A 14935-nucleotide genomic window follows, 5' to 3' on the forward strand; every position below is an offset into this window, starting at 1 on the left:
CCGGTGCGCCGTGGCTGTGTCGCAGTTATAATGTAATTACAGGGGACACAACATTAAGCTGATCTCTCATTAGTTGAAGCATCTCCGCCTGGTTGCCAGGAGATCTCCCCGAACCCTCAGAGGAGCAGGGGACACTTCTGCAGTCTGCAGGGACAAAACCAGCACAGCAGCTAACAAAGAGGAAGATCAGAAAGCAGTTTACTCACATTTTCAGCCACATTTACAAGCTCCGGACATTTCTACTCTCCAAGGTAGAACATAGAACTCATGTAGGGAGGATGTATATCTGGACTACATTGGATTATGAAGAGCATAAGTAAAGACGGATTTATCTATTTTTTTTTTTGAATAGCGCTCTGAGAAAACAGGCCATTTGTGAATAAACTTAAGTGAAATTGAATTAAACTGTCTTGTCTTGCAGCTGTGTTGTGTGTGTGTCTGCCCTTATCTACTTGTTTCTTCAAGTTGGTGGCTTTTCACTTTCTTCCAAATCTTGGCTCTAGTTGGTGTTTTGGTTCCAAAATGGTCATATTTGGAGTTGGGCTCCATCAGGAATTATGGATATTCACACCAAAAGTGAACTAAAGTATGCATAGAAGCAGATCGGAATTCGCAGACCTAGGTAGAAAACAAACTAATCCATATATAGCGGGTTTGAATGCACCCTTAAAAACACGTAAACAGATTTAGAGGTTCCAGCAGATCTATTCAGAATTCAAACAGAGCAGACACATCCTGGTTTTGTATTTCAACAGCTCACTGAGGTCTTTTGTGCATGCAAACTACAGAACAGATTCAGAAAATCTCCATCCAAGACGATCCATCAAGACGCCCCGGCGATTGATGTTTCCATGTTTTTCAGGGCTAGGGATGAGAATACAGAGAATTTTCAAAGAGCACTGAGCAAGAGGCATCCAGACTGCTGTCCATCAAGGTGACAGGTTTATCCCGACTGAGGTGAAGACAACACTGAACGGCAAAATGAGGAGCGATAAACGTCAGGCCCAACTACTGCGCTGCGTTAATGGCTGAGAAACCGCTCAGATACGCATCCAGCTCTGATTGGGGTTTATTAGACACAAAAAAGAAAAGAGGAAACTCAGCCAAACAGCTCTTTACTGTTTAACACAGATTAACTGACCATCAATACAAAAATACAAGTGTTTCCTAGAATAGAATAAAATAGAATAGAATAGAATAGAACTTTATTGATCCCACAAAGGGGAAATTACCTTGTTACTATCCAGCAGATTGTTAATGGATGACACTAAAAATACACTCAAATAATTAATAATAATCATTATTGTTCAGTGGCTATACGCATAGTAAAACAGTGTGGCATGAACCTTCAGTATAATGCGTTTTGTTGTATTTAATTTTGCAGGGTTGTATTTTAATAGTATAATCATTGTATTTAATTAACAGGCCTAAAAAAGTAAAAATCTGCACTAACAGTGTTTTCCAAAACAAGAAGCATTTCCTCCTTTTTCCAATATACGAGACACCCATTTAAAGAATTTTGCTGTATTTTAGCCTCTTTTTTGCAGGTAATTTTTTTTCTTGCATTATTGAATATGCAAGTGAACTGCTGCCCAATTAATGAAAGGTAAGGCAGCACAGATCCACACACTGGGAGGTCACCTTCAAATCCCATGCGTATCTCCCTGACCCTTGTGATGCTGTGAAATTACATAACGCCAGACGATGGAGTAAAACCCGCCTCCGCCTTTAAGAGCGGGAATGCTTTCAATCCATGTGCAGCACATCAATAGAACGTGAACAAAAACCTTAAAAAAACAACAACAAAAATGTATTTATCAAAGAGAATTACTGTGAAACCAACAGATGCTACGCTGAGGGGATTTTACTCCCCTTTATTTCCAGAAGGGGAGAGGGGTTAAGAGTGCTTGCTGTTTAGACTAAAAGTCTTGCTGTCTCACATTTTCATCACACAGAACTAACAAAAAATAAATAAACAGCAACAAAAAACATCAACTCTGGTGTCATCTGTTGTCGTTTTTAGCAATACATTTACATGCTCTAAAAACACTTGCCAACTCACAACATCAAATTGACTTGAAAACTAAACGGAGAAGATTCCTGTGAGAAATAACCAAATCCAAATCCAAACTAATGAGATGCTTTAGCATGGTCCAATCTCTGACTGCACCTTCCAATCACCTGATGTCCAGCAGGGACTATCTGGACATTTCTCATTCATGTCAGATATATTGTATCTTTAAATTATTAATGATTTTCACACTGACAGCACAGTGAGGTGATGAATTCCTCACATATAATTATGGCATTCCAGCAGAGGTGTTTTTTACGACACGGTAAAGTCTTGACTATCCACTTGGGGGCATTGGGATCTGTTAGAGTCAGAGCGTCTCTAGAGTCTGTCTTTAGTTGGTTTACATGAGACCCAGTTTAGAAAACATCCTTACTCCTGAAGGTATTTATAGCAACTGTTTTCAAGCTCTGTTAAAAGCGATCCATGCATGTTCTTTGACTTTGACAGGATGTTCCAGTGTCTTACCTGTGTCTTGTCGAAATTGGTGCATAGACTGCAGGTCGATGATGTAAGGAGAAAGCTGAGCATCAACTTGTCCCAGGACCACACTCCCCCGAGCATCCCCCTTCAGAACATTCTCTATGTGGTGACAAACCGCCGCACTGTACGGCCTCCAGCGCCCATGTTCGTTCAGCCATTCCCAGACCACCACCCTGGCCACACTCTGTGGGGGGTACCCCACCCCGTTCATGGGCACCAACAACCCCGACCCCGGACGTGCCATCACTCTTCGTGGTGTCTGAGCCGCTGGCTATGTCCCAAACTAGAACACCACTGCAGTCCTGCCAGTCAACTGACACACTGGAGCATCTTTGTTGGCCCCCCAGACAGAAAAAAGTTGGAATCAGCGAGTGTTGGTAGCCCTCAGTTAGGTCATGTTGCTGCTTTTAAGCGGGCAGTTGTGTTTGACTCATCGTCTGCAGGTACTTTCTGAGCAGGGCCACCTTGATCAGCCTCCTTCCTTCTGTGCCTTGTGTTCGAAGTGGCAGCTGTTGATGATAACTGCAGCTGGAGGACGCTACACCACCAACCACGGTAGATCTGCAGCAAAAAGATAAGAAACACAAGACAGAGCTCATGAAAACGATGCCATCAGCTGTCTGCCTCTTTTGGCTATAATTAATTACCTTAAGTCTTTAAAAAAAAACCGAAAGAGAATGTGACCTATAGGTGCAGCAGCAAGACGCTAATTATTACCTAACAGATTATTATTCAGATATTTTGGTCATAAAAATAAGATCTCACATGGAAACAATAGATTACAAAAGTAGAAATAGATTTTTAAAGCATGCGTAAAACCTCCAAATTCATTGGAACCTTAAAGACCTGCAGGTTGCAGCCGTGGCGCCACACATTTGTCAGGTAGAGTCTACATCATGGGCTTCCGACGCACATCTGATTACCAAATAAATGTATGGCGAAAGAAAGGGATGGGAGTGTGAATTTTTAAATGCACCTGCCTTTTTACACCTGCAAGCACCTCTCAATCCCCGCACTCAAGAGCGTTCCTTCCAGCATCCCTCCTCACAAAAGGAGAACGAGGCGCCGTTCCATCTGCGTGAATGTGGTCCAGACCACAGCAGCAGCAGCTTGTTGGTCCGCGTTGTTCACTCACGGTCTGCACGGCTGCACGGTGCGCAGACTCGGAGGCGCAGACAGAATCCCGCCACTCCGCCGCGCAATCCTGCGCTTCTTGTTAGGCAAAAACTGCGGATATCCCAAACGGAAACAAGCTGTCCGGCAAACAATATCCAGGCACACCTGTATGCACACAGCCGTGAAATTCACCCAATGTGTGAAGTCACAATAAACGAACACCACTTCCTGTTGGTGCTTTCAAAATAAAGGGCGCACTTTTACTTTGAAATGAGGCACAGAACATCAAAATTCTAATGATTTCAACTCAAACTCGTTAAAAATGTAGTAAACAATGGTCATCAGACTGCTTTGTAGCACAGAAGCTACGTCACATAGTGCACAGAAAGATAATTGAGAGGACCAACAAGAACACTGCTTTACCCAAAAACAACAATAAAATGTAAGGGCAGACAAAAATGACAAAATTCAAACAAACTGCACACAAAGTCTTCCTTGTTTAGCAGAAAACACACATTTTAAAGTACAATCATGTTCAAAAAATATTTCAGTGTTTTTTTTAAAAAATAATAATTATTCAGGAGATAAGTATGATTTGTTGAATAATGTGGTGTCCTGGGAATTACAAACTGCAATATGGTATCTATGTTCAAAATAATTAAAATAGTCCGGTAAGGCATAATTGGGGTGGGATTATATAAATTTGCTTCCTCCCGCTCCTTTTTAAACAGTTAATTAAACTTATTTTGACAAAGTTGACATTTAATGGATTCAGTGTGTCATGCATTGTATGTATAAGTAGAAATATGTATATTTATGATTAAGAGTAATTATGTATAACATCATGTACATGTATATGCGGGGATGTGTGTGTGTTTATGGATATGCATCTTCTTTTACTTTTAATTATTTAATTTTCCAGTCAGGTTACAATTAATCATCCAAAGTTGGATGTATCTGCATACAGATATACTTCCCTTCAAGGATGGATATACTTCCCTTCCAAACCAAACCAATTTTGTATTTTTACAGATATTGGTCAAATTAAACAGCTGAAACGTTTTCTTAATTTGGTTTACACTGTGAGTACAAAGATTTTACTCAAATTTTAAATCTCTAAATGATAACTGACTCCTCATTGTCTTGTTTCAGAAGTTGATTTGCATCATCCTGTCATTCTGAACTTAATAAAAACAAAACAGGCAGGAATCTCTACCAAGGAGACATGGCTCCAAGCTCCAAGAAGTTATTGAAATCCCATGAAACTTTAATTTTCTGGAAAATATGAACTTCAAGGATTTTTTTTCCCAGCAAAGATTCCTCTCAGGATTTAAGGTTTTTCTCGGCTCTTATAAAACAGCTTTATTCTACTGACTGCTTCCTCAAAAGAAAAAATCTGAACTGACATCTGTAATTAGTAGCTTCAGACACAGCAGTTTCCATCAAATCTCTGCTGGAGCTTTAATGACACATGAAATGTGGCTTTCAACGAAGCTATTATGCAATTTCAAATCTGCTTTTGAACTGGTGAAGGTCATTTTGTTGTCTAATCATCCCATTTTTACTCACTTCACCCTTTTGAGGGTAGCATGTGGATCTGTCACTGTTCAAGAAAGGGGCCTGTCCAGAAGCACATATGGGGGAGCAGATAGACTTAGCTGAGCAGGCATAACCAACCCAAAAGCATTAGAGCATCAGAAGGGGGTGCACTTTCATGAGACCATGACAGAGTCATACTGGGTGACACACTTCATTCCATTTACAGAGATCACATAATCTGTGCATCCTTTCAAAACCTTCAAAAATGCATTCAAATCCATTTTATTTCTCCAAGTCACACATTAAATAAATCTTAATATTTTGCCCATTCTGTGAAATCAAGTTCAAAATTTTTTAGCGAACGTTAGCCATCCATTTGATTCCAGAGCACAAGTCTGAATGAACTGACACAAGACTGTTCTGTCTGACTGTTCCTTCAAATGTATGCAAAAACGTAGGCTGTATAAGAAAAAAAGAAGCTCCTTATCTTAAAGTTATAATTTTTCTTTTTGTAACTGAAAGATCGACTCATGGCAGCTTAAAGAACAATAACACAGGGAAAATTAAAGCAATTTCTTGGTGCAGTTTGTAGAAAAAGCTAACCTGAGAAATTGATGGATTTCCAAGAAATTCACAAGCCATCAGCGATTACATTTGTTGCAGCACTGCGCCCTCGTGTGGAGTGTTTTTGGAAGAGAACCATAGAAACAAATGCATGATACATGTGAAATCTGAAGACCAAATAAAAGGTTACAAAAAGACAAATATATGGTATCTATTTTGTTGACTTTAACCAAAAATTTAATTCAAAAGATTCTGCTGTGTGATGGGGCACAGCGGAAATATTAACAGAAAAAATAGGCTCATATGGGCTGTTCTCTCACATGAGCTGATGGAAAAAACAAACACTGACAGACAGACAATAGTTAAAGATGTAATCTGTTTCCAGTTAGGTAACTGGGAAAAACAGTCGTCTGAGCAACTGAGAAAGCTTCATTCCCAAACACACTTGTTGATGACTCATCCAACACAAAGAAACAACAGGTTCAAAACTGAAACTGCTCCAAGTATCAATTCTTTTGAACTGGGTTTAACCAACTGAACAGGATCGGTTAAATTTTGCTTTAATGCTTTCGTTTCACTTCAGGATTACTTGCAGCACATTTCTGCAAAATTACTCAAAAGAGTAAATCTGTGTAAATCAACCATGGGCTCCCTGGAACCGTGCATCATTTCTCTGCCACGACAGCTTCATAGACCAATCAGTGTCTACATGCTGCTAAATTAAGATGCAGAAAATTGGCTTCAGTTGCTGAAACAGGCTTCAGTTTGGTCAAGACAAGTGAGGGAAGTGAATTAACAACAAAGTAGCTCGTTTAATTTTCCATTTATTTTCTTTTGTAAATTATTTTAATAAATTTGTGTGAGGCTTTAGGGGAGGGAGTGTCCACACAAAGCTGCTTTTGACGCAAGACTTTTGTACTTTTGTGTTATTAGGCTCCTGTTGCAAATTCAAAAAGCTTTGAATTTAAAGCAAGTTTCAACTTTTTCTGCTAAAAGTACAAGGAATTTCAAACAAAAGAGTCTGAATGCATTTGGCTGACCCATATCCATAAAAGCATGATCATGATCAAAGATCAAATTACCTTGAGGAGATAAATTGCAAGGGAATCAATGGTAAATAGCGCCCCTTGTGGCGTTTTTAAGATAAGGAAAAACGTTAAAATGGTTCTTTGCATTTTAAACTTAAAAAAAAATCACATTACATTCTTCTCAAACCCCTTTTTATTTTCCTTCATTACTTTCAAACAAGTCGATTATGTTGTGTATTTGTTTTATTACAAAACCTCACTTTTACACATTTGCTTACACAAACTCCAAAACATTCTGAAATAAAATGTTTATTATTGAATAAAATATATTGAAATCTCTTCACATGGCATATTTTCTGTCTATATCCTTACACCACAGCTGCCTGTTCTTTTTTCAAGTGAGAATGTAATAATCTGATGAATGCACATAGCTTTTGTACAAATATTTACACAGTAATACATTGGATCACAGTGTTCTGGACAATTTAACAGTCATTAAACCTACACAATTGATGCACCACCCAAAATATTTGTTGAAAATTACACTGGAAAAAAAAATATATATATATATCATTTAAAAAACTCCAACAGTCTGAAAGAAGACTTAAACAAAGAGAATTGAAGCAGTTCTTGAAACTGAGTACAGATTGACTCATAGAATGACATAAATGAAGAGAGCCATAATAGCAGCGCTGATCAGTCCGGAGATGGGAACTGTGACAAACCAGGCGATGAAGATATTTCTAAACAGACGCCAGTCAACGGATTTCCTGGAGCGCAGCCACCCCACAGCCACCACAGACCCCACCTGTTCACACCAGGTATGAGAGACGATTAGAGAAGATCTGAGGTCAACCCCTATCCGACAAAGTTTAGCTTTTGTACCTTGCAGTGGGTTGTGCTGACAGGAAGACCAACGTTTGATGCCACGACGACTGTGACGGCAGAAGCAAGCTCAATACTGAATCCACTGAAATAAAAGACAATTTTTGAGTTGTGTCAACCGAAGCAATCATCATTCTGAAGGGTAAATCGTTTAAACTTATGACCTACCTTGAGGGAGTAATGGGAGTGAGATCTTTGCCCATGGTCTGGATTACTCTTCGACCCCAGACCCAGAGACCCACGCAGATTCCCACTCCTCCATACAGAAGCAGCCAGATGGGTGTGGGTGCGTCAGACACCACAGAGCCACTATCATAGAGAAGCCACAGCGCCACCAGAGGCCCGATAGCATTGCTGTTGAGGAAATAAATGAAAGTAAGGCCTCTGAGTGACCCCAAAATCCAGAAAAAGAAGAATCTGCTCACTCACCTGACATCGTTTCCTCCGTGTGCAAAAGAGCCAAAGCAAGCTGTAAGTATCTGCAAAAACTGGAAAAGCAACGAGGCAGCAGGTGGGTCAACCTCCAGCTCATCTTCCTCTGGAGACGACTGCTGACCGGCCTCCGGAGTCTCGGCCCCGTCCCCAACTGCACTGCTGCTGGTCACAGCAGAGTTGTAGCTGCTGTAACTGTCCACCCTGGATCTTCTCTGCAGGCCGTTGTCCACATCCCGGTATTTTGGATCTCCCTGTATTCCATATATGGCCATGGTGTAGGAAGTGTAGCTGTTGTTCCTCCGCATGGGCCGCTCTTCTGTGTCGCTGTCCCCGATGCATTCCCCAACTTTGGCCATGTGGAGCTTGTGCAGTAGGTCTTTGTAAAGGCCTGAGTCTTTATGGATGGTGTGGGAGCGTCCGCTGCGAGGATCAGTGATTGTCATGGGGCCAATGTTGCCATTCAGACCTGCAAATACAATGGAGCTAAACTTCATTTAACAGCAAAGTTTGCAAAATTGTGCAAGATCTCCATTTAAGAATTTTAGTGCATGAACTTCTTACCGCTGCACAAATCCAAATCTTTACTTTCCACGTCATTATTCAAGTCCGCCTCCTCGGAGCCTCCAAGTTTGAAAGCAACTTTCTGACTGTCTGCTGGAGGAGTTTGAGGTTCTGGCTGTCTGATGGGTCGTTCTTCTGGCACAGGTTTACTGGAGTTCTTCTCCATTAGTGGAGTTTCACAGGGAGAGGCAGCCGTTTGTCCTGGAATACATTTTAAAAAGATAAATTGATCATTGAAAACAAAAAAAATCAAGATTGATTCATCAATTCAGTTTTCTTCAAAGTAGTTCAATTTCTTTAGGCAAAATGGTGCTTTTAGTCAGTTTTTATTCTAAGAATTCATAATTTTAAACATAAAAGTTTTGTTTTTGTTCAGTCTAGATTACAAAGTATTGCTTACAGCCAAAGAGAATGCTTATTAATGGATAATTCAAAATGTAATTGTTATCTTAGCAAATTTCCATAAAAATCCTTAAGTTGTGAATCAAAATTTTGTATTTTTTTAGTGATGTCCAGCTGTATGTACGTCAACACTTGATTTTCATTCATTGTCAAAGCCTTTGTCAGTCTGAAGTAATGGAGTATCTTTAGAGTCATTTCTTTTTAAGCATGCAGTTATCTGAAAGTGTTGCCTTACTCACCTGCGATCTTCTTCTTGAGGCGTGGACAGACGAAAAACCAAACCACCAACCCCGTGACAACGGCGCAGCCCAAAGAGATGCACAGTGTACCCCACCATGGTACTCTGTCAAAGCCCAGCACTGTGCAAACAAGTCAGGGACACAAGGTGCAGCTTAAAACTTAGTTTTACTTTTTTGTCCTATAAAATTAAACACACCTTTTTTTTTTTTTTAAACGGCCATATCTAAGAGGGCGGGGCTTATCCCATCTCCTTATCTGCGGTCTCATACCAAACTGTGTAAATGGTGGTCATGGGACTTTGACAACTTATATAAAATGTGGCTGATCCTGACGCGTCGGAGTGCTGTTCTGGACAACAGTATCAGTGAGAGAACACTCTCGTCCAATCAGATAGTGAGTAGGAGGCCCGTCTTGCAGAGTAGTGATAAACCGTCTGTTGGGGACGGAAAACTAGTCACTTTGCTCTTCTTTTTAAATTCACACTAAAAGGCGGAACTTGCTGTGGAGACTCATTTTTTCTTTGGCCTGACATCAAACCAAATATGAATAAAGCAAAAAAGGACTAAAGTTTTGGGGCAGAAAATTGTATTTTTAAAAGAAAAATACCATGGAACCAAAGACATACGAGGAGGATGCTCTTAAATAATTATCCGGTCTTCTGCCACATGTGACGTGTGAAGAGAAGGAGGTCACAAGCAGTGTCTTGCGTAAAAAACAGTTAATAAACAAATGGTGAAGTTTTACAGTGACTTTTTTAAATTGACCCTGACCTGTTAGAACTCCAGATAAGGTTAAAACTGAAAAAGCATTTTTTTTTATCAAACAATTCTACCTCTATAATTTTCACTTTCTTAGATTTTTAATCCAGGAGTTTGATCAGACTCTACTATTTGTTGTGTGTTGCAAAGCGCTGGTGTGTAATGTGCATTTGTTACTCACTTGGAGCACCTGTGTACATGATGGAGAAGAGGTTGATGCCAATAGTAATTGCATAGAAGATGGGAAGGGCTTTCAGTCCATTAGATCCAGGGTTGGGCTGTGGGGAAAAAAAACACATCTGTTAGCCTTTTGATGAGATTAGGACAACTTCAACAAGAAGTGAATGTGTGGTCTAATCACAGGACTGCATCTAACTTAACTCTCCAACTAGTTATTCACACAAACAGCTATGAGTCTTGATGGCTGCAACTCAGATTTTTAAATGTTTAAAAATCTATTTTTCTAAATGTAAAAATGTAAAAACAGAAAGTAGAAAGGGGATTTGATGTCATTTCTATCTACTTTGCTTCCTAATGAACAGTTAAGGCAAAAATGCACAGATGGAATCGACTAAGGTTTTTACATTTGAAATAAAAATAAAAAATAAAAAAAAATAGTCAATGTAATAACTCAGTTTGGCAGTACTGTCCTTTGCGTTATCAGTATTTTGTAAATAAATTCTGAATTTTCTGTACATGTGCCAAAAATAGCACTAAATCCCATATGTCAGACATTTGTAGATTCATGTATTTACTGATCATACTTAAAGTTACATTATCAAATTCAGTTACAATTCTTTTCTGTGTTACAAGCTGATAATTTCAGATAACTTTCTTTAGATTGCTTTCTGGACAAGCAGCTTTTACCTTATTTAGGATAAATTTCCGGACAAAATAGAAGAGAATTCCTGACATCAATCCCGACAGCACAGGTGAAAGAAACCAGGATGCCACTGTGCATAGACAAAAAAGATGAGTTAAGTTGGAAATACATTCATCAGAGCTTTACTGAGTTCAAAGAATAACACATATTCACCAATGCGAAGTAGTTCCAACCATTTGACTCCCTGGTAGCCTCTGGCTACCATGGAAAACCCAATTGTGGCTCCAACAATGCAGTGGGTTCCAGAGATAGGGAGTTTCAGAAAGGACGCAAACAGCTGCCAGACTGCAGAACCTGCAGAAAACAATAACCAGTGACGCATCAAAGACTCATCTCAGATGTTTCTTTAGGTTGAATGAAATTAAAAAAAAAAGAAAATACTGACCACACATGGCACTTATGGAGCCTCCCATGAGAATGTGTTCAGAGCCGTTGTACATCCGCACGTCGATGATGCCCTCTCTGATGGTTTTACTGACTTTGGCCCCCAGCAGCACCGAACCCACTGTCTCAAAGATGGTGGCCAGGATGCACGCCTGCCGAAGAGTGACCACTCCGGAGCCCACAGCTGTGCCAAAGGAGTTGGCCACATCGTTGGCCCCCACAGAGAAGGCCAGGATGAAGGCAATGATGAAGCCCACAATTACCAACCATAAGTAGCCTGACATGTCAGTCTGAGAGGCCAGAACCGCTGTGGTGGCAGCAGCCAGGGTAGCCAGGGTAGTCGTATCCATCACTACTTCAAATAGTTTCAGACTGGGGGAAAAAATGAACTATTTTTTTTAATGGTTTGAGGTAAAATTCTCGTTTAAAGAAGCTATAAAAATAAAAAACAACACTTTGGCTCCAATCTGAGAGTGTAAATGAAGAAAAAAACAACATCTATTGCTAGCTTGGTATACTGGGTTTGTTTATGAGCTTCACAGTAAAATGAAAGGCTGCATTGATAAGACAGAGGTCCATTGTGACAGTCAGCCTCTGATGATCCCCACTGCAAAAACAAAAACACACAGGAGTTAGAAGGGAATTCTTCACAACACAAAAAGGAGCTAAAATGGATTACGCATTAACAATCCCACACTCCACAACAAACCCAAACAGCATGCCTCTGCATGCACGAATTGCCAAAATAAGCCAGACAAGCCAAGGGCATTTTCTATCAGTAACATGAAAACATTGGACCCAAAACTTTAACAAAGTTCTGAGAACACAAAAGAAAAGAAAAAGCTGTTCCATTATTTAAACTAACGTGCAAAAGCTGCACAACTTTAATGTTTTTAATGGACGATTAGGTCACAAAAGTATAAAAATGTTGCATTTCAAAAATGTAATCAGTTTTTTTTTAATTGTAACAGAATCATTTTTTCCCCCTTCAGCTCTACGATTTACGTAAGCTCGTAAATTCCTGAGACCATTAAATCCATACTAAATGTCAAAAGCCCCGGGGGTTTGGTCACTTCTCACCTTAAGTGTGAATAGCTGTGGTATGTTAATCTTCTTAGTTGTTGCATAATTCAGGCGCAGCCATATGTGAGGTGACAGGCAAATTTGACAGAAAAGATTAAGGGGAGAAAAGGTCACTCACATGTGAAAACGGACCTTATTGTTCCGGTGCGTAACGGTGAGCTGAGCGCGCGCCGATCCTGCGGACAGGTGGGAGAGAGAGGAGGCTGGAGTGGGGAGCCGCGATGTGTGCGGGACTCCTGTTGGAGGTCCTCCTTTATGCGTGGGGCCGAGGCACGCCTATCCACTTTGGTCATGAGACAGGGGCTAATGTTTAGCACACTAGTCGACATGGAGAAGGAATAATTACAGCTCTGCGCTGATGAGGTCGCTTTACTTTATCCTCAAATTATGCTTTTTCCTCCTCAGCCACCGTGAAGGAGCGCTGCTGATTGTTGATTTGACTAAATATAGGCTGGTTTTCCTAACAATGCAAACATTTCAGCTCACTCTATTTTTGTTTTGGTGTGTTTTCTGCATTTTTGTGTATACAGAGTGGTAAATCCTGGAGTTATGTTTGTGCCGATTCTTTTAACATGATGTACACTTTTTATTAATTTGAGTCAGAAGTAAGTTACAAGAAGAAAAAAACGCATAGAAGGAAAAATCACAAGTGTTGCTTAAAAATGGCACAAATCAAACTCCTTAATCTGCAGCAAAAGGAAAATAAAGGTAACAAAAGGAAAATAAAGTCAAAATGTTTCTTGTTTTCTTTCTTCTTTTTACCAAAAATAAACTTTGGGCAGTTTGGTGTACCTTCTATCTAAACTTCACTTTAAAAAAAAAACTTTTGTTTTCTTGTTTTGCAAAAAAAAAAAAAAAAAAAGGAAAAAAAAGAGGGGGTGATAGAAAATATTTACCTGCTATTATTACCTTGCCTCCTACAGACTGGCTTGTACTACCACTAGAAGTTTAATGTGAAATAAAATGCCTAAGCAGTGCCTCTTTTGTTAAGAAAAAAAATCATTTTATTGATTAAAAACTATAAAAATACTCTAAAATTGCACATTTAATTCATTTTCTTCTACAAAAAATGCTTGAGAATATTTAGCGCCACCTGTTGGCTGAATGTTGCATGCTTCTTCTTGTAAGGATTTATATTTATAAAGATTTGGACCGTAATAATATGTTTTAAAAAGAAATTATAATAATAAAAATACATGGATGATTGCTTTAACCTCATGACAAAATGTTCAACCACATAATGAACCTGATCACAGATCATGGAAGAGTTCATGCTACAAGAGCAGTTTTGTGCTGTTACTCATCAACCCGTTGCTCAAACCACCTCTCTGACAAACTCCAGGAAAGAGTCAGAAGGACCTTAGCTTCAGCAGAACGGACTCTACTCTGAAATGCTGCAGTGCCATTAAATCTGCTGATCAGTTCCTCTTCATTACTTATTAATGAAGGGCTTGTTGAATGAAGCAGTTTGAAGGCACTACAAGGGCACACAAGTGCCAACCTTGTGGAATAATTTTCCCCTTTCCATGTTAAAAATCTCTAACCAATCTATATGGACTGAAAAAAAAAACATTGCATGGTATTTGCAAGATTGCATGATATGTTTATGAGAAGGTGCTTTAATTCTACACTAAATTATCGTTTTTCTGGTGCAAGTGCAAGAAGGTTTCTGTTCTAACAGTTGTACAACAAGTTTACACAATCAAGTGCCAGCAGTTGAGTGCATGCAAATCCTCATCCAGCAATAAACCCTCAAGTGATTTAACTGACTACATGGTTTGAGAACCTACAGTGTCAAACTCCAGGCCTTGAGGGCGGGCGTCCTGCTGGTTTTCCATCTTATCTGCTGCTGGTTGAATGTTTCAGGTGTGTTTGGCCAATAAGAAGCTTCAATGACTGGTTGATCGGAAAACATGTTGCCTAAAGGCCTGGATTGGGAAGACCACAGCAGCAGTTTAAGCCAGGACCTCCTAGCTGGAAGACACAGGTTCCCATATGTCCCCATCCCCGTTGCCTATGACATAGTCATAGGCAATGGGGATGGGGACAGATGCCCACCTAAATGTAAATCAAAAGAGCGATGGCTCAGGCGGTTGAGCAGGTTGTCCAATGATCGAAGGGTCGGCGGTTTGCTCCCCCCAGTCAACTGTTGTTGTGTCCTTGGGCAAGACACTTCCCCCTCCTTCCTTCCAGTGTGGCTCCACTGGTGTGTGAATCTGCATGAATGTCCTGTTGATGGTCAGAGGGGCTGTAGTCCCGAACTGAAAGCCACGCCTCTGTCAGGCTGCCCCAGGGCAGCTGTGGCTACATCAGTGTAGCTTACCATCACCAAGTATGAATGAGGAGTGAATGAATAATGGACACATTGTAAAAGCTTTGAGCGTCTGGAAAAGCGCAGATAAATCCAATCCATTATTATTATTAAAATTACCCAAAGTGCTGGTCCCAAGGCCGGTTATTGTGGGTAGTGACGGTGAGAGCATTCAACATAAAATGTATAAGG

The 14935-nt window shown here is 40.1% G+C and overlaps 2 protein-coding genes across 6 annotated transcripts in view; both read right to left on the reverse strand.

Annotated features, from left to right (window-relative positions):
• The window catches only part of dtx1 (deltex E3 ubiquitin ligase 1), a 46300-nt gene extending 42418 nt beyond the window's left edge, over window positions 1-3882 (reverse strand). For 2 of the 3 annotated variants that reach the window (XM_011479405.3, XM_004072710.4), the window contains exons 1-2: window positions 3535-3882; window positions 2540-3115 (exon numbers count right to left, since the gene is read on the reverse strand). In XM_011479405.3, coding sequence (XP_011477707.1) covers window positions 2540-2798 — 259 coding nt within the window. In that variant the 5' untranslated portion in view covers window positions 2799-3115; window positions 3535-3882. Of the gene's footprint in view, window positions 1-2539; window positions 3116-3400; window positions 3501-3534 lie in introns of those variants that run through there. The other variant, XM_020706097.2, reaches the window with a different exon arrangement.
• A 3094-nt stretch (window positions 3883-6976) lies between these two features.
• LOC101158859 (sodium-dependent phosphate transporter 1-A) lies at window positions 6977-12680 on the reverse strand. Of its 3 annotated transcripts, none has more exons than XM_004072526.4 (11): window positions 12551-12680; window positions 11351-11956; window positions 11119-11259; window positions 10950-11035; window positions 10264-10360; window positions 9324-9443; window positions 8683-8883; window positions 8116-8587; window positions 7855-8040; window positions 7687-7771; window positions 6977-7609 (listed from the first exon to the last, which is right to left on the reverse strand). In XM_004072526.4, the coding sequence occupies exons 2-11, from the start codon at window positions 11697-11699 to the stop codon at window positions 7454-7456; spliced, it is 1893 nt and encodes a 630-aa protein (XP_004072574.1). In that variant the 5' UTR covers window positions 11700-11956; window positions 12551-12680; the 3' UTR covers window positions 6977-7453. The 3 variants fall into 3 exon arrangements, with proteins under 3 accessions (XP_004072574.1, XP_011477708.1, XP_011477709.1); XM_011479406.3 differs by having other exon boundaries at window positions 12430-12674; XM_011479407.3 differs by having other exon boundaries at window positions 12565-12668.
• Window positions 12681-14935: the final 2255 nt, after the last annotated feature.

Source organism: Oryzias latipes, chromosome 9 (genome assembly GCF_002234675.1).
Source record: "Oryzias latipes chromosome 9, ASM223467v1".
NCBI lineage: Eukaryota > Metazoa > Chordata > Actinopteri > Beloniformes > Adrianichthyidae > Oryzias > Oryzias latipes.

Excerpts from the sequence above, each read along its gene's own strand:
- LOC101158859 (XM_004072526.4), bottom strand. The coding sequence starts at position 11,699 with ATGGATACGACTACCCTGGCTACCCTGGCTGCTGCCACCACAGCGGTT. Across the intron at positions 10,361-10,949 it reads GGAAATTTATCCTAAATAAG|CCCAACCCTGGATCTAATGG; the intron begins GTAAAAGCTGCT and ends TTTTCCCCACAG. Across the intron at positions 7,610-7,686 it reads TCAGCACAACCCACTGCAAG|GTGGGGTCTGTGGTGGCTGT; the intron begins GTACAAAAGCTA and ends TGGTGTGAACAG.